This window comes from Crocuta crocuta, unplaced genomic scaffold, assembly GCF_008692635.1.
Source record: "Crocuta crocuta isolate KB4526 unplaced genomic scaffold, BGI_CrCroc_1.0 scaffold77, whole genome shotgun sequence".
In the NCBI taxonomy this organism is placed as follows: domain Eukaryota; kingdom Metazoa; phylum Chordata; class Mammalia; order Carnivora; family Hyaenidae; genus Crocuta; species Crocuta crocuta.
Genome location: NW_027532172.1, coordinates 4,419,869 through 4,439,218, shown reverse-complemented (window position 1 = coordinate 4,439,218; position 19,350 = coordinate 4,419,869). Strand labels below are relative to the sequence as shown.

General features: G+C 54.4%; 1 protein-coding gene across 1 annotated transcript in view; it reads right to left on the bottom strand.

The window, feature by feature from the left end:
* Positions 1–14,530: 14,530 nt before the first annotated feature.
* The window catches only part of PTH1R (parathyroid hormone 1 receptor), a 20,249-nt gene continuing 15,429 nt past the window's right edge, over positions 14,531–19,350 (bottom strand). The window contains exons 8-14 of the mRNA XM_077777324.1: positions 18,821–18,974; positions 17,259–17,319; positions 16,866–16,932; positions 16,505–16,599; positions 15,765–15,906; positions 15,598–15,639; positions 14,531–15,084 (exon numbers count right to left, since the gene is read on the bottom strand). Coding sequence (XP_077633450.1) covers positions 14,707–15,084; positions 15,598–15,639; positions 15,765–15,906; positions 16,505–16,599; positions 16,866–16,932; positions 17,259–17,319; positions 18,821–18,974 — 939 coding nt within the window. The 3' untranslated portion in view covers positions 14,531–14,706. The remainder of the gene's footprint in view (positions 15,085–15,597; positions 15,640–15,764; positions 15,907–16,504; positions 16,600–16,865; positions 16,933–17,258; positions 17,320–18,820; positions 18,975–19,350) is intronic.

Sequence of the window (19,350 nt, the reverse complement as noted above, 5' to 3'; positions counted from 1 at the left end):
AGTACACCCAAGGAAGCTGAAACAGTTACATCCTAACAGACTTTTAAAATGAGTGTTTGTTTTATTACTACAGAGATAAAAGAGGGACTGAGCCCCATGTCTCAGAAACAGGGATTAGGCATGAAGAGGATCTGTTTAGAAATCTTGGAAACAAAGAGTGTTTATGAACATAAGCAGCACACACACAAAATAAGTCACTGGAGTAACTAAATAATAATGAAGGAATTGATAAATGGGAAGTAAAAGCTAAGGTTCCAAAAGGTGGCAGAGAAAGAGAAAGAAGAGAGAGAGGGCAGGTTGACAACCTTGACATACTGCTGGATGGCCCTTAGTGGACAGGAGAGGGAGAAAAGAAACCTGGCGACAGAAGGTACTTGAAGAAGGAATGGCTGACAACCTCTGTTTCTGGCATCACGGTAGAATAGTTGCCTGAACTGATCCTCCCCTTGCAAACAGCTAAAAATAGTAGGTAAATAAAAGTACTAGGTAAAACAAAACCCAACTAGGTAAAAAGAAAATACTAGGTAAATTATAACGAATACTTTTAAATGCATCACTGATCTGGCAAGAAAGTCAGGAATACTCAGTCAAGAAGGTAAGAGCAGCAGAATGCTGAAACCTGACCTTTGCCTTGAAGGGATTTGACAAACCAGGTGAAACTAGCATTGGTTTTTGGGGTCCTTGGTGCCTTGGGCTGATAAACCAATGCCTGTGCATAATGGGCCTGGTAGGAGAGCCCGCCAGAAAGCTGGGGCCCCCAAGGGCAGCACCCTCTGTGAATGAATAATAAATCTGCTCTCTTGGCATCCCAGAGGAAAACTGAACCTTGCCACTGACTCAGTTCTCCTTGAGAACTGAGCTGGCCCTCACGTAGGTTTGCTCATGAGAAACCTCCAGCCGAGAATATAAATGGCTCCAGAGTGTGGTGGTCTCAGATGCTTGATAGAAATGCAAGTCCTACCTGAATGAACCTTGATTCATTGCAGTCCTCGATGAACGCCTGTTGATAAAGTTCCAAGAAAAGTGAGCAGCTTTCTGAAAAAGGTCACCCACCAGATCTACTAGGGAACAAGGCACCAGGAGCCAAGGACATAGGCAGGAACGTGGTAGAATCAGACTTGAAAAGGATTCATACATTAGAATGACCAGGCAGATGATTTACATGTTTAAAAATGATGCAATAACTAAAAGACAGGCTAGAAAATAGGAATCGATTTGCCAAAAACCAAAGTGATATTCTGGAAATAAAAATTATAGCAATTAAAAGCCCTGCATCTGTGAATTAGAGCTAAAGAAACAGTTCATGTACAGGAAGCTAGGCCTGGAGAGGTTTTCCAGAATGGAGCAAGATAGACCAATAATCTAAAACAAGAAGCTAAGAGAGATGGAGGATAGAGTAGGAAGAGCCAACATAACGTGTGATTGGAGTCCCAGGAGAGAAAAAAAAAGGCAAAAATGGGGTGGAGGATATTTTTTTTTAAATGACTGTGAACTTTTCAAAATCACCAATCCACAGATTCAACAAGGCCAGCAAATCTCAAGCAGGGCAACAAAAAGAAAGTAACACTGAGATGTCCCATCTCTTGATGTGGATGGTGATTAGTTAGGTATATTCACTTTATGACTATTCATCAAACCACACACATATGATCCCTATGCTTTTTGTATGTGTGTTACAGCTCAATAAGCAAGTTGGCTTAAAATGTTTTCACACCTTGGATTAATCCTCCACTGCTGTATACCAATTACATACAAAACTCCATGCCTTTATTGCTGGACAGTTTCTGTGGGTCCAGAATGCAGGAGTGGCTCACCTGAAGAGTTCCAGCCTGGGGACTCTTTGAGGTTGCAGTCAAGACGTCCTCCCAGGAAGGCTCATAGAGGCGTGGCGTGTGCACAGGTCCTTGCCACGTGGATCTGTCCGTCAGGCTTACCCAAGTATTTGCGTCCTGTGGCAGCTGGCTTTTCCCAGGGTGAGCGAGCTGAGACAGAAGGCAGGTGGAAGGTTTAGAGCCTTTTATGACCTGGTCTTGAAAGCGATTCGCTGCCACATTCTAGTGTGAGGAGCAAGTCACTACCTCCAGCCCACACTCAAAGGAGAATTAGATTCTGCCTCTGGAAAGGAGGGCGAAGGATTTGTGGATGTATTTTAAAACCACTGCATACCTAGACACAGTGCAATAACTTGGCAGAATTAAAAGAGCAAGAAATGATGTTAAAATTAGAAAAGATCTATTACCTTTTAAGGAGCAAGACAGCAGATGTCTCAACCACAGCCAGTGCTAATTGGGGTGAGACCTCCTGCTGTCAGTGTTCCCTGGACGAGAAGAGACTGTCAACATAAAATTCTATACCCAGAGAAAATGTCTTACAAGTACAAGATAGTTTCAGACAAGCCCAGAGAGTTTATCACCAGCAGACTCACATGAAAAGAAAATCTACTTTGGGGGGAATGAAGATATTCTACAGTGGATTGTGTGGTTGCACACATCTGGGAACATGCTAAAAGCCGTTGAATTGTACACTTTCAATGGGCAAATTGTATGAGGTATATATTCTTTCTCGATAAAGCTGTTTTTTAAAAATGAGATAAGCATTCTTTAAAAAAAAAAAAAAGTTCTGCAAGATATCTTCAGGTTGGAATGCGACAGGATCCCAGATGGAAAGTCTGAGACAGAAGTAGAAACAGAGAAAGTAAGTGGAACTCCAAATAGGTTATAAAATGAGAGTATTCCATGGAGTAAAAGTAAGTCACGGGTTACGAGGGTATGTAACAGCAGTGGTAGGTACATACTCTTGATTGGGATTACAGCTATCTACCAGGCTCACCGATGAAGAGAGAAAAGACTCAGACTAGATGCTTCTACACAGGCAGGCTGACATTTCTACAGTGATCCTAACAATAGAAATAGTGTGTATCATTTCCAAAGCAGTTTAAAAAAAAAAAAAAAGGAAAAATTTACCCAAAAGAAGGCAAAAAGGAAAAGGTGGGACAAGTAAATGAATCCAGAATCCATCATTAATTACAATCAGGGTACTAAACTGCCTTTTTTTCCCTAGTCTGATGCTGTTAAAAAAAAAAAAAAAGACGCCTAAATCCAAACCTAAACTCAAAGAATGATGGAAAGTGAAGAGAGTAGAAAAGCTTCATCAAGCCCAGATCCAACAAAGGTGGCTGGGGTACCATCGGACGGGGAGACAAGTGGACAGAAGCGGTATTAATGGCACGGGTGTGCTGTGCAGCACCTGGGCTATCGCCTGCCGTGTGTTGGGGTGCTCCAGGGTGCACCACTTTGGAGAAGTGGAACACATACACACCCTGTGAGCAGCAATTCCAGCAGTAATGGCCTGGTGGACCATTGCATGGGTGTCCCAGGGGATGGGGACACTTGCAGGAGTGTCGTTCGTCATAGTGCACGTGCACGCACACGCACATTGAAACACGTGTAGTAAGTGGTGATCTGTACAGTGGAACTCTGGCAGTGAAGTGAGCTACAGCCACATGCAATGTCATGTCCCAGAAGAGGGAGTATGAGCCACTTGTGTGGTGTGCTGTAGCAGACGGTGAAGCAATGTACTCTTTAAGGATACACAGGTGGAGGGTCAGATAGGTGCAGAAAAGCAAGGTGATGGTCCTCGACATTAGGCTCACAGTTCACTCTGGGAGGGAGCCCTCTGAGGTCTTGATAATGTTCTTTAACTTGGCTTGAGTGGCAGGAATTCAGTTTATATAAATTTTTGGGTAGACATGCTGTATCTCACACACATACTTGTTTAAGGAGAGCAGTCTCCAGAACTCAAAACCAAATTACTCGGTAAGTGTGAAATGGAATTTAAAAAAAAATACTTGTCTATTTTTTGAGAGAGAGAGAGGGACAGAGAGAGAGAATCTGAAGCAGGCTCCAGGTTCAAAGTTGTCAGTACAGACCCGATGCAGGGCTCGAACTTGTTAACTGCAAGATCATGACCTGAGCCGAAGTCAGACGCTTAACTGACTGAGTCACCCAGGCGCCCCAATTTTTTTCTTTTTTTAAGCAGACTCCATGCCCAGTTTGGAGCCCAGTGAGGGGCTTGAACCCACAACCCTGGGATCAAGACCTGAGCTGAGATCAAGGGTCGAACGCTTAACCACCTGAGCCATCCCGGCACCCCAGATGTGGAATTTTTTAATGACCACATCCAGAGGAAAGAAAAAAACCATACAAGCACATGGAAGGTAAAACAACCTACGAATGAATGAGTTCTGTTTTCACCAGTAGTAGATCCTACCAGAGAAAATGTTCCTGAGTGCTGAGGAAGCAAATGTCCATCTGCTTAATTACCGGACATAAATAGCACCAGATAGACATTTCCGGGCTTATGACACCAAGTGTTTACTCTGCACAGATCTTTGCAGGAAGAACTCGGAAGGAATGCTCTGTAGCAAGAGGAAGCTTGGTAGGAGCTGGGAGAGTGAGAGCATTGGGCCTGCCCCTGGTGGGCGCTCGAGAACAGGATCTTAAACCAGGAGGCTTTACTCTTCTTGCGTTAAGTCCGTGGCGATATGGTGGCTCCAGGGACACGGGTCCCTTCTGTCTCCCCAGCTGCCGTCCTTAGCTCCCCTAGGCGCCTTTGCACCCCCAGGCTGGAACTACGGGCAGGAGGGGGAAGAGCAAGGGGCAAGCCAGCTGAGGAAACTGTGGCCTCGAGCCCAGTCCACCAGGCTCGCCTTCACATCCCATCAGTCATTACCATGTCAGATCCAGCCCGAACTGCAGACCTGTGGGGAGTAAGGATATTTTAAGCTGGGCACATTGCCACCGTGATTGGAATGGAGGTTCCATGAGAAAGGAAGGAGGGTAGAAAGAGCCCTGGGAAGGCAGCCAAGCAGTGCCTGCCGCAGGATGCAGGAAGAAGTGGCGAGCAAAGAGACTGGTAAACATCGCAAAAATCAATAATTGACTAACCTCTAGCAAGACTGACACAGACACAATGAATATTCAGAGGGCAGCCAGGCTGTCCCTACTGACCCCATAGACCTCAAAGAGACAATAAGGGGCTACTGTAAATACCCACATCAATTTGAAAAGTTGCTGAAATGGACCCATTCCTCGGAAAGCACAAAATACCACAACTCACCCAAGATGAAATGATTTGCATAGCTCTATACTAAGGGTATTGAATTTATGATTTAAAAAAAACCCTGTAATCAAGATGGTGGTGTTGGTGGAAAGATAGGCATAGAGAACAATGGAAAAGAGTAGGGGACTCAAGTAGCCCCAAACAAGTACAGTCGGCTGATTTTTTCTTTTAAGTTTATTTATTTTGAGACCGCGTGTTTGCTCAGGAGGAGGGACAGAAAGAGAGGGAGAGAGAATCCCAAGCAGGCTCTGCACTATCAGCATGGAGCCTGACAAGGGGCTCGAACCCAGGAACTGTGAGATCATGACCTGAGTCAAAGTCAGATGCTTAATCAACTGAACCATCCAGGCATCCTACTAATTTTTAACAAAGATGCAAAACAAGCTCAATAGAGGCAAGATCGTCTTCAGCAAGTGGTGCTGGAGTGATTGAATCTCCACATGCAGAAAAAAGAGCCCCAACCTAAAGCCCAGTGGTTATAAAAAACTTAAAGTGGATCGATCATAGGTGTAAATATAAAATGTAAAACTAGAAAAGCTTTTAGGAGAAAACCTTTAGGACCTAGAGCTTGATGAAGAGTTCTTAGATGCGAGACCCAGAAGCACATTTATAAAGAAAAAAATTGAAATTTGACTTAACTGAACTGGAAAGCTTTTCTTTCAGCAAAAAATGTTAAGGGGCGCTGAGTGGCTCTGGTTAAGCGTCCGACTTCGGCTCAGGTCATGATCTCACGGCTCGTGGGTTCGAGCCCCGCATCGGGCTCTGTGCTGACAGCTAGCTCAGAACCTGGAGACTGCTTCAGATTCTGTGTGTGTGTCTCTCTCTCTGCCCTTCCCCGACTTGTGCTCACTCTCCCTCTCTCCCTCTCAAAAATAAATAAAAACTTGGGGCGCCTGGGTGGCTCAGTTGGTTAAGCATCCGACTTCGGCTCAGGTCATGATCTCACAGTTCGTGGGTTCAAGCCCCACATCGGGCTCTGTGCTGACAGCTAGCTCAGAGCCCGGAGCCTGTTTCGGATTTTGTATCTCCCTCTCTCTCCGACCCTCTCCTGCTCTCGCTGTCTCTCTCTCCGTCTCTCTCAGAAATAAATAAAATATAAATAAATAAATTTTTAAAAAACTTAAAAAAAAACTGGTAAGAGAATGAAAAGCAACAGACAAAACTGTAGACCCCATCCATATCTGATAAAGGAGTCCTATCTAGAATATATAAGGAAGTCTAACAACAGAAGGAACAGGGATGAGGGTATATAAATGGCAGATAAGCACAAGAGAGGTGCTCAGCGTCATTGGCCATTAGGGAAATGCAGATGAAGACCATGATGAGCCATCATAACGCACCTGTTAGGATAGCTTAACTAAGAAAGAGTGCCGGGGCGCCTGGGTGGCTCAGTCGAATGAGCGGCTGACTCTTGATTTCACTCAGGTCATGATCCCAGGGTTGTGGGATCGAGCCCCTTCAGCAGCAAGACTCTACAATGAGTGATAATATCAAATGCTGACAAGGATGTAGAGAAGCTGACTCTTTTGTACGTCGGTGGTGGGACTGTAAATGGTACAGTTACTCTGGAAAACAGTTCGGCGGTTTCTTAAGAAACTAACACACACTTCCCGTGTAACCCAGCAACCACGCTCCTCCTGGGCATTAACTCCAGAGAAGTAAAGCCTGTCCACACAGATGTTCATAACAGCTTTATTTATAATGACCAAAAGCTAGAAAAAAACAAATGTCACAAGTATCATTGGCTAATTGAATGCTAGATCATTTGAATTTGTTGTCCAGGATTTGTCACTTAAAAAACAAAACAAAATAGGGTTACAAGGTTTTGGTAAATCATGAGCCCAGATCTCCAGTTTAATGGGGGTTTCCAAGTCATCAGATGATGATCAAGGACTTCGTATAACTTCCCGTCCTTTATTTTGGAATTAAATGTTACACAAAAATGAGTGAAATAAGTATGGTAATAGATTACTGACCTATGGCAGTGGATGAAGGCATTCCCTCACTTGGTTCTGTACTTTGGGGAGTAATGGAGCGGAAAATTAAGTAAGTTTTTATTCTGTGAAAAAAACAAATTAACCAACCACCAAATGCCCTCCTGCCTGGTTAAACTGGTGCATCCATACCATGGAATACTACTCAGCAATAAAAGAAGGAACAACAAACTTGATAAAAATGAGTGGTTTGGATGAATCTCAGGGGCATTGATGCTGAGTGAAATATTCATATGTGCATGTTCTGTACCTATAAAGATCACATGCTGTACAATTTCCTACCTATAACATTCTCGAAATGACAAAATCCTACATATAGGGAACAGATTTGTGGGTGCAGGGCTTTAGGAATGGTAGGGGCAAGCATAGCTGTATGTGCCAGGGTAGCTTGAAGGAGATCCTATTGGTGATAGAATAGTTCTTGGTGGCACTGGTGACAGTGCAAATCTATATATGTGATAAAATGGGATAGAACTGTGCACACACATCGTGCCAATGTCAGATTCCTGGTTTTGGTTTTGATATTATGCTGTAGTTTCAGAAGATGTAGCCATCAGGGGAGACTGGGTCAACAGTACACAGGACTGTTTTGTACTTGACTTCCTATGAATTTATATTATGTTGAAAAACTTTACGATGTTTTTAGCGGTGTACAAAGAAAATGGTCACCCATGTTAATTGTGTAATTTTTTTTAAAAAGTACTTTAAAAATAAGATGCAACAAGTTTTCTGGAGTCTGTGGAAGATTCAAAGACTTGGTCACAGTGAGTCTTGGCCTTGGTTGGAGGGGCAAGTTGGAGGCTCTCGGCCCCAGGAGCCCCTTATCACAGGACTGAGGGAACGACAGGTGGCCATGCCCACCTCTGTGGATGGAGGGAGCCTAGGTGTGCCCGTTGCTGCCCAGCTCACCAAGCCCTTCTCCAGAACAGCCTGGACTGACCTCCCAACACCTCATGTCCCTCCTGCTTGAAATCCTGGAGGACATCTGGCCACTGGGTCATCTCTGGAGAGGTTTTCAGGCCTGTGTTGTTCTGCAACACCGCTTTCCCAGCAGAGGACAGGGGGATGAGGCCTGCTGGCCCGGAGACCCAGGCTTGGTGCCTCTGGGTAGGAAGGGCAGCAAGAGGGCTGGGAGGAAGTCGTGCCTGGGGTCGCAGGGGTAGGCCTCGGGGGGCCGGTACAGGGCGTATACCACAGTGAGGAATAGCGGACTTGGGGTCACAGAGAGGCACAGCCCCTCAACTTATAAGGGAAGATTCCGCCTAGCCCAGCAGGCTGCAGTCATGAGTGTGAAGGCACCCAGTTTGGGCAAACCTAGCTCCCTCCAGTCGGCCTGTCCGCCGGGCCAAGTCCCCGGTGGGGGTTCCACGCCGCTGCTCGCCAGCACTGCTGGTGTTCACACTGCCGGGCTCTAGTGTGGGTGTGTGCTCGCCTTCGTCCCGGCGGCCTCTTTGTGGGCCTCTGGGCCATGTCCCGGACCTGCTGCGAGACTCCCCACCCCTACAGGCTCTGGGGATTCAGGTCTCCCTGGGTACTCACCTTGTGCTGGGCACTGATTCAGGGGCTGTGAATCCAATGGTACCCTGCCCTCCAGGAGCTGACCTTCCGGTGCTGACTCCCTCCCTTAGAGCCACCTGAAACTCCTCGCTTCCCCCAGAGCCATCTGGCTGGGCATTAGTGGAGCATCGTGAGTGGTGGTATCTGGGGCGTCAAGGGCCCTGCAAGTCCACTCAGCCAGGAGACCGTGAGGACAAGTTTTTATTTCCAGCTTTTATGTCCCCATCTTCACATGGCCACTGGGGGGCAGCAGAGGACACCAACCCGGGGCCCCTGAGAGGGCGTGTGGGTCAGCTCCGCTTGTTTTCCCGCTGCTGCTCCGTGGGTCTCCTGTAATGCGCGTCACCCCACCAGGGAAAGCAGTCTGTCCTTTCCCAAGGGGGCTATGTTATTTAAGTGACTGATGTCAAACATGGTCCCAGAAGTGGTACTCTGTCGACCCGAAGCCCAGAACAGTGGGGGCCATGTCCTAGGAGAACAGCACCCCTGGCCCCCCCAAGGCTGCCTTACTCAGGTTCCAGGCACCCCAGCTCTGGGGACAGCACCAGCTGTCAGGTCTCAGGCAGCCTCATCCCTCCTGTGGACAGGTCTGCACCTGTGTGAGGCCTGTATGTACAGAATACCCAGGGATGTGGCCCCACTGTCATCTGGCTGGGAAAGGGACTCACCTGGAAGGCCAGGGTCCCTTAGCCCCTGGGCCAGGCCTCACATGGCATCCTCTGAGCCTGTCCTGAGCATCTCTTGTTCGGAGCCAAGCTCCCAAGATGCCAGTTTTTGTCCCAGGGGCCATCCAGGCAGCATAGCCCCTACCTGGTGGGCTGGGCCGGCAGAAACGGGCAATCCACAGAACAGGGTGAGTGTGCGTGCCGGGCCCTAAGGCTGCTTCCCTCCCTGGCTCAGGCCTGGCCTGGGGCCTCCGGCAGCTGTGGGCTGGGCAGGGGTGTCCAGGCAGAGTTTCCCGGCCAGCCTGCCCCTTCTCTATGTATTTACTGGTTTTCTTTAAATGTTCCCATTACTCAGGCCTCTGGTCGGCACTGAGACAGAAATAAATCCCACAAGGCAGCCCAGCCAGAAGCCGGGAATCCAATTCCCCATCAAAGGCCGGAAGAGGCCCCTATGCAGAGCATGCCAGACCACAGTGGCCCACACACTCCACATGGCCACGAATACGGCCACGAATACACACACGTGCACATGCATTCATTCACACACATATACCCCCACATGCACATGTAGGCACCCGCATGTCCCCCACACACTCCGCCTGGCCTGATGCACACACTCATGCCTTCACACTTGCACACACTACTCACACAGACAGGCCTCACACGCACATATGCATTCACATGTACAGCCCTACGTTGCAGACTCAGTCTGGGTACACGCCCCCTGACAGCTGGGCTTGCACTCAGTTATGATCACACACTTTGGGGTCACAAACTCAGTCATCCTTAAGGTGCCGGGAGGCAGGTAAGCATCGGGAGGGTGCGGAGGGCGGGAGGACAGGCGCCCCTGTGCGGCACTGGAGGAGAGCAGCCTCATGGGAGCGCAGGCCCAAGGCTGCCAAGGCTTCTGAATTTTTAAGAGAAACTGGAAAGCTGAATTTTTATGTGAAATATCCTGATTTTTAAATGTTGGCTCAAGACGTTGAAAATACTGTGGGGGCCAAACCAAACACGTCTCTGGGCCAGATTCCACCCACAGGCGGCATTCTCAGACCACAGGTCCACACAGACACACGCACACAAACAGACACACACGTATACACAGACACACAAGCAAATACAAATAGACACACAATACAACCACGCACATGGACACACACACACACACACATAGAGGTATTGTATATATACAGATAGAACCACAAACTGACAATACAATTAGATACAGCAGACACATACAGCTAGGCACGTATGTGAGCAGACACATACATATATATATATATTTTATATTTATATATATATAAATATACATACATAAATACTAATAAATACACAGACACATATGCACACACAAATACAAATAAACACATAGATCCACACAAATACAAGTACATACATAACAGACCGGCAGGACATCCCTCTATCACTGATGTGAGTGAGCTTGCTGGGGGCACCCAGCTGGCCAGTGTGGCCTCCGGGCGGGGCCAGAACGTGGTTCACATCAAGGGTGTGAACCAGCCTTGGGCTGCCAGGAGAGCACAGCGTGGGGAGCAGGAGGAGCAGGGGAAGGGCCTCATGTGCTGGCACCTGAAGCCTTTGCAGCCACAGGTGCTGGGTGGCCCCAGGCCGGCCCTCCCATGCCCGGAAGCCCATCCTCCCAGCCTGCCCTCATCCCCTCCTCCGCCCCATTGGGAAGCAAAGCCAGCAGGAGCCCACGGGGGCTGCCCATCTGCACAGCCCCTCACCCCACCCCCAGTGGTTCCATGGGAAGCTCACCTCTCTACCCCCACAGACTGCTGGGGGCGGGGGCCCTGAACAGGAGGCACATAATGCAGCTGCCTCTCTTCCCCTCACCCACAGATGGAAAACTGAGGCCAGAAGGAAAGTTGGAATCTGGTCTTCTGCCTCCAACACCCTGGCCCCTTTCCTCACCCTTGGCCCTTGGACAGGGAGGAGCTGCACAGAATCCACACCCAGCATCTCTTGCCCTNCCCCCTGCAGAACTGTGATACTGAAGGAGGGAACCAGTCGGTGGGGATATCCTGGCCTCATGTCCTGGGGACTCACTGAGCAATGGGATGGGGTACGGAGCCCACACAGGTCTGGAGACCTGGACAGGGGCCTGGCCTCAGAAGAGAAGCTGAGGCTCAGAGAGGGAAGGCAGCTTACCCGGGATCACACAGCACACATCGGGAGCCAGCCAGTGTCCAGGCCCCTGCCCGGCTCTGGAGTCCCCTCCTCTGCCCAAGAGGAGGCTCTTCTGCCCCAGCCAAGGCTTACTTCAGTTGGCCACTGTGGCCTCAGGCGGGGATCATTCTCCTGAAATAGGCTGAGGAGGCATGAGGGACCTGGACCTGGCCCAGCCTATGTGGCCGAGCTGAGCAGCAAGCCCCACTGCTCCTGCCCCTCCGACGAGCCACCACAGCCAGACCTCTTCCGTCAACCACAGCAGAGAGCGAGGACCCTCTCAGACCCCCGCGCAGGGTCACGGCCCCTCACACACCATCAGAGGAGGGCTGTGTCCCCTGAAGACCCTCTAGGGCAGGCTCATGTCCCTTCTGAACTTCTAGAGAACTCAATCCCCTTTGCCCTGTGTCTGTTCTGTCCCTCCCACCTTCCCAGGGCGAGAGCAGAAGGACGTGGGCTCTCCCAGGCTGCCCACTCCAGGTGGGTGTAGGGGGCCTGGCTCCATCTTTGCAGGTCCTTGACAGGCTGGCGGGTTGAGGGTGGGCAGAGCCATCTCTGATGCTCCTGGACCCCCAGGCCCCACTCTGAGCCAGGAGCTAGGGTCTCTCCCAGCCTAGAGGCTTGGCCTTGTGTTCCAGGGACCCCAAGAGGGTACCTTCCTTGCATAGGTCTTCAGAGGTCCCTGTCCCAGTCTGGGCCAAGGAAACACGGGCCACAGAGGGCAGGGCCTGCCCACACGCCCCTAGACAGGTGGGAGCTGCAGGCCACCTCACTGGCCCAACTCGGAGTTCACGGCAGCCCACGAGGTGCCGGACGCCGTGGCCAAGGAGGCTGAGGAGCCGGGGTCTCAGCGGCCCCCTCCCCGCCTGCCTGCTCCCGGCTCGCCCGGTGTTTACGTGTTCCCTGCGGCTTGGCTGGGCCGGGAGGCCTTGAAGGGAGAAGTGAGCACCTGGCTCCAGCCCCTGCTCAAGGCAAACAGGGTCCTGACTGCCTGCCAGGCCCACTGAGGGCTCCCACTTCCTCCGCCAACACCTGGATGGCCCAGGCACCTCTCTGAGTGGGAAGGCCGGCCCTGGCCCAGGGGCTCCAAGTCTGAGGGAGGAGGGTCCTGGCCTAGGGGCTTGGACTGGTATAAGGTCCAGTCTGGTCCTGAACATCCCAGAAATGGTTCCCAGTCTAGAGGGGAAAGCCTGGCTCTGTCCAGGGAGTGGAGATGGGGTATATACTCTGAGGAGCGCAGTCCTGTCCTGTTGGGGGAGGAGCACCCACTCTGAGAAGTGAGCACAGCCCCATCCTGGGGTATAGGTCCCGGTCTGTAGGAAGAGGCTAAACCCTGTCCTAGAGGGAATCCAGCCTGAAAGGAGAGGCCCAGCTGTTCTGGGGCAATCCTAGTCTGAGGGGGAAGACAGCCCCCCTGTCAGAGGGATACTCAGTCTGAATGTTTCAGGGTGAGTGGGCCTCATGGACTCTATTTCAGAAGCCTCCTGAGGAGAAGGTGGGGCCCCAGGGCCCAGCCCACTAGAGGCCTCAGTGCCTGCCTGTGGGGTGGGTGGGATGAGTTTCCCAGAAAGCCCAGTGGTCCAGAGGTCCCAAGCTCTGAGCCCGGAGGAGGGGCATCCCACGGACACCCCTGGAAAGGGGAAGGGGGGTTTCTTCTGCTTGGGCCTCCTCCCAGCCCGTACCTCCTCCAGGGTCCTTCCTGCCTGCCGCCTGCCTCCCACAAGGTTACCTGTCCCTGACCCCTGAGTAACCCCCTCTGGCCTCTCCATTGATGCCAGGACTCCTCTAAATGTGGCTCAGACCTTGTTGCTTCCCCTGTATGATTTTCAGTGGCTCCGGGTGTTCATAGGAGCCCTTGATGCTTAAACTGGCTCAGGTCCTGGCCGGTGCCTCTCACGCCATTCCAAGCACATCACACCACACAGCGATCCAAGGGCACTCCAGGCCCCAGGCACTTGTTTGCCCTGCGTGCCATCTGGAAGGACAGGCAGGGCCAGGCCTGAGGCTGTCCAGGGCTCACCCATGCCACCCGCTGCCTAAGCGAGTTTGCGGTCCTGGCCCCATGACCCCTCACCCAGCCCCCAACGGTGGGGGTGCTGTTCGAGATGGGAGCTCCTTCCAGACGCTGAGTCCACGGAGCAGAACAAACGGTTGGCACTGGAGATGGAGGAAGGAAGGGCCAGGCAGGGGTGCTGGCCTGTGTGAGCCCAGAAGCAGGCCGGGCCGCCTTCAGAGTGGAGGAAGAGGTGCGTGCTGGTCAGAGCATGGGATGGGCACGCAGCCGGGTCAGCTCTCAGCGGTAGGCGAGGAGGGCCCATGCCATTCCGGGGCCCAAGACGGGGCTGTGCAGGGGGCAAGGAATGTAGTGGGTGGATGATGAATGGGGACGCTCAGCGATGGCCTCGGATGGACAGGGAGTGGACGTGCAGGTCCCCACCCCAGCCAGACCTGTGGGCCGACCCCAGGCTCCCCCTCCACCCCCCCGCCAGTTCCTGAGCCAGAGCAGAGACCACAACCCATGCTGCACTTGATGGCCTCAGCATGTTCCCGGCACCCTCACCCTCCATCTGATTGCCAAGGGCGTGTCAAATCCGGGGTGGGGGCTGGGGACCATGTATGGAGGGCTCCCTGAGCGCCCCAGCCTCCAAGGGGCCCAGGAGGGCCACCAGAGAGGCAGGAAGGGGCCTGGAGCGGGACCAGGGACCCAGGGATCTGCGGTTGGCCCTTGGTGGACAGCGACTGGGGCAGCAGGCGGAGAGCTGGCCTGGAGGAGCCTGGGGCCCCCCTGGGGCCTGGGTCCAAGCCAAAGCATGGGACGGTGGCAGGGAAGGCTGGGGCCCAGCCCCTGTATGGCTCCGCCGGCTCCCTGTGTGACCCCAGCAAACTCCAGCCACTGGAGGCCTCTTTCAGGTCTTTCCTGCTCCACTGTCCCTGTGGCCCCCAGAGCGCCTCCTGAGGTGAAACCTATGAACTTCTCCAAGGCTCCCCCCCTCACCCGCCCCCAAGTCCCTAGTTCAGACCACAGGAAGCTACACACTGCTTCCTTTTCCCTTTTTTTTTTTCTTTTTTCTTTCTGGTTTTGTCTTCCCAGCCCCAGCCCTGAGTGGGCAACCGTCCAACCACCCATCTCTGGGTCTGTCTGTCGGCCCTCATGTCCATGGGTCCAACCCTCAGGTCCCCTGTCACATGACCGTCTCCCACTCCTCCTGCAGCAGGGCAGGAGGCCGCTCCGGCGCAGAGGCCTCCTCGTCCAGCCCCGAACAGGAGCCGTTGAGGAACCCATCGTCCTTGGGAGCAGCCACAGCAGGTGGTGTGGTCTGGAGGGCCGGGGCCCCTGGCTTGGTGTGGCCAGGGAGTGGGGGGTGGCCGTTGGTGGCAGCGGCGGGCAGCAGGCGGGGGCTGAGGGGCAGGCCGAGTCCCGTGCGCGGGCCTACATTGGTCACACTCGTGTGAGACACCATCGGGCCGTAGCTGTAGCTGCTGCTTCCACTGCGTGCCTTCCGCTTGAAGTCCAGTGCCAGTGTCCAGCGGCTCCAGGATTTCTTGATCTCAGCCTGTACCTGGGATGGCGGAGGGGGGTGGGCCGTCAGGTGTGCCTCTAACCCCTTGGCCGCATGTGCAGCCCTCCCCCAGGCCCAGCCGTGCCCTCCTCCCTGCCCCTACAACACTAGGCACTGAATGGAACCAGACGCATGGTATATTACTGGAAAATTCCAAGGCCAAGTAAAATCCCGTCATTCTCAGAACATGGTGCCTGGCTGCAGGCAGCTGACACACCCAGAGCCTACAAGGCTCAAATGGCCCCAAGGGTGGCTGAGTCGTGCAGTCTGGATTACGAATTCAGCTGTGGGCTTGGGAAGACACTGGCTATGCCAGAGATCGAAGAGCCTACAAATGCTAGGACGCCCCAGGCCTGAATCATCTGGAAAGACTCTCTGCCTTCAGAATGTCCTCAGGGGTGTTCTTGGAGGAACATAGGAGGAGCCGGACAGAAGAACGGAGGGACAGGACTTGGGGGGCCCCTGGCACTTGCGCGTCCTCCCTGCCTCACGCCGCCGCCGCCCACCGCTTACCTCGCCATTGCAGAAACAGTATATGATGGCGACAAAAAATCCCTGTGGAGAGAGGCACGTGGGGTCAGGGCCTGGAGGCCGCATCCGGAGAGGGTGGGGGTGGACCCTCTCCTGTCCTCCCCACCCCCCTCCCACCGTCAGCCGGGCCTTGGGCAGGGCCTGCGCACCTGGAAGGAGTTGAAGAGCATCTCGTAGTGCATCTGGACTTGCCAGAGCGTCCCTGAGACCTCGGTGTAGGGCGTGGCCATGAAGACGATGTAGTGGACCCCAAAGAGCGGCATGAGCACCAGCGTGGATTTGAGCAGCTTCCTGGGCCGGCAGGGCAGGCGGGTCAGGAACCAGCCCCTTCCCCTCAGCAGGCATGGCGCCCTCCCCACCCGCCAGCCCCTGGCTCCAGGCTCCAGGAGCCACTACGGGAGGGAGGCTCGGGCCGGGGCGGAGGACAGTCCAGTCAACCTGGGACAACCACCCTTCGTTGTCTCGGCAGAGCGTTAACAGGGCCCTTTGGTGCTCGCACCTGCCGGTCCCCCTACTGGCACTCACTCACTTCCGCCCCCTGGCCTCCCCTCTTCATCCCAGGGTCCACACCTCAGGTCTTAGCTGAACCGCAGCCCCCTCGAAGCCATCCCCGGCCCGCAGGTCCCTCAGACTCGAACGGTCAGCTCTTTAAGGAGAGGTCTGGGTTTGTCCCACCCTCAGAGACCCCCGCTGAAGGGCAGGGCCTAGCACCGAATGGCCTGGGCTGGCTCTGGGCTGAGATCCCTGGGGCCGGCCAGGGAGTCAGGAGCGGGGTTCTCCCCCTGACACAGGCTCACTCCTGGGGCCTCTGTCTTCGCTTTCATACACGGTGCCGGGGTTTGAGGAGCTCTGAGCTCTGAGGAGCCGGGGCCGGGCGGGCGCAGCTCACCGGTACTGCTGCCGCGTGTCACACCGGCCGGCATTGGTCTCCCGCAGCTTGGTGGCCAGCACCCGGACGATGTTGATGAAGAGGATGAAGTTGAGCTGTGGGAGGAAGGGCGGGCTGCATCTCGAGCTGCACCCTAGCAGGGGGTGGGGGCAAGGGTCCTGGGGCACACGGCCCTGCCCCGCATCCCTACGTGGGCCCTCTGCTCCCCCATCTGGACTGGGGTGGGGGCCAGCTGCTTCTCAGGCCTGGGGCTCCCATCCTGGGGTCCAGGGAAGCCTCTGTAGTCCCTGCCAGGGGCTGAACACCAGGACCTGTGGTGCACACCCGCACCCGGCCCTGGGCCACCCCCCACCCCGCTCACCACGATGGAGGCCAGGATGGGCACCTGGATGATCCACTTCTTGTTCCCGGAGCTCAAGTCCCAGCACCTGGGGGAGGTGAGGCATCAGCTCCCACTGCCCTGTTCCCACCCTGAGCCTGCCCACAGCATGGCCCCAGAGCTGGCCTGCTCTGACGGAGGACAGCAGAACATCGGGTGTGGCCAGGCCTGAGGCAGCCCTCAGATGCTTCTTTTCAAGCAGCCTCTTGTGACCCTGAAGAGGCACCTGACTCAATGCTAGATAAAAAACCGAAGCTGGCCACTCGGGGCCAGGGTACAGGAAGCCCCCTCACATACCACACAGAAGAAGAGGGCTCCAGGGGTATTTCTGGCCTGCATCAGAGTCCCCCGACCCCCTTCTCCACCTGGACCTACCCGGTGTTGGCCAGGCTGGCTCTCACGCTGACCCACACAGCCACGAAGATGGCGGGCAGACCTGTGGGCACAGAGGGGGCAGCGTGTGAGGGACCGTAGGTGCTGCCCACAATGTCTCTCCCCTTAACCCACCTCGGCAGACCCTTTCCTCTCACCCTTGATGACCCCCAGCTTACCCCATCACCGCCCCGACCCCCCTCAGCCTGGGCCTATGGGCTGCTCGGTGACAGAGCCACATGCTGACACGTGCCACTCTGCTTCCCAACAGCCTCCTCTTGGGGCCCCAGCGCCCAGGGCCTAGTTCCCAGCCCTCTCCCCTTATCTTGGCTCTGCATCTCCTCCCCACACGTGCAGACCTGCTGGGCACACGGCAAAGTAGGGTGGCACTGACTTCCCCGTACCCAGTCCATTGCCCCCTTCTCTCCTCTCAAGGGCAGTGCTCTGCATGGGGCACTCTTGTGCCAGCATTCTTCTGTCCCAGCACGCCCCCCAACACCCAGTGTGAGAGGTCCTAGCCCCCACGGATGGGGCTGGATGGAGTGACAACCGTCATTCCAGGCTGAGTAAAGGCCACAGGGGAACCTTGGTGTTCCCAGGCCTGGGTCAGCCCAGAATGCACATGGTAACTCTAAGTGAGCTCTGCCTCTAGAAGGGAGCCAGGTTCCTGTCCTTAGCCCCCTCACACTTCATTCTAGGCCAGGTGCGCCCTTAGGAGGGGCAGGGTGTGACCTGGGTTTATGGTGGGAAAAAGAGCTGTGACATTCTCATGTCACGAAGCTCTGTGTGCTCCTAGTCTGTGTGCTTCCTGCCCGCCCTGACACCCTCTAGCCCCAGAGTCCACGTCAGTTCCTGGGAGCAGGCCCAGGTCTCCCCCAGCTCTGGGGCTTGCCATGGGTGAGGACAAGGTCAGGATGTGTGCCAACGGGCTGTGGCTGTTGACCTGAGAGCTTCTGGGTGCTGAGTGCAGGGAGGAGGGCTTCAGCCACCGGGCCTACCCCTCTTCAGTCTGGCCAGTCGCCCCAGTCTGGCCAGTTGCCCCGGAGCCCAGCCAAGCTCGGGAGCTGCCAACAATAATGGACAATTATCGGTAACTCAATCCCAGCGCCCGTGGGGGAGCGGCGCAGAGCCCCAGCAACCCATTCTGCAGAGGGGCCGCCGAGCCCAGATGATGGGAGAGCCTGGCCTGGGGCTCTGGGTTCTGCAGGCAGTGAGGGGATCCGCAGGGAAACAGGGCTCAGGGTGGAGGGAGCATCCCAGATCCCAACCCTGGCCCTAGGGCGACCTCTGACCCAAGATCCCATTCTGATCCTGACCTGAATCTTGACCTGGGCTGAGCCTCAAGGCCAGATGAATCTGCCTCCAGGTGAGCCCCAATCCCGGGCTGAGCCAATCCCAGGTGAACCCTGACCCCTGGTCAGGGCCTGTTGCCAGAATCTGAGAAGGGGTCAGACTCACAGAGGGGTGGGTGGGACAGGATATGCTGTGTGGGCGCCTCACCTTTTCACCCTGCCGCCCACAGCCCCACGCTTGCCCAGCCCGCGCTGTCCCCGGAGCCTGCCTACCCCAGCCGAAGACCGTGAAGCCCCACAGGTACTTCTTCTCTGAGAAGAAGGCCATGAAGATGAGGCTATGCAGGTACAGCCCCTCCACCAGGATCCAGTAGTAGTTGGTGGCCAGGAAGTAAAGGAAGAAGGTCACAGCTACCCTGCAGCCCGCCTAGGAGAGCAGTGGTATTAGCCAGAAGGCGGGCCTGCATGTGCAGAAGTTGGGGATGGGCTGGGGGCCGCTCGTGAGATAGGACAGGTGGTGCTGGTCAGGAGGGCAGGAAGGACCAGGCTCCGGTCAAGGGCAGAGCTGGGGGTGGGGGAGTGGTCGCTGGGGCAGGAGGACACCAAGGACAGTGGCAGGCACCAAGGTGAGAGGTGGGGTGGGTGGGGGTGCTGGGCTGAGGCAGGAGTGCTGATGAAAGTGACGGGTAGGGGGCAATCACAAAGCCCACGGCAGTAGGGGCCGGAAGCAGGCCGAGGGTCGGGGTGGCTCACGCCAGTGGCATGGCAGGAGGAGACCCGCAGAGGGGAGGGCCGAGCCTGGG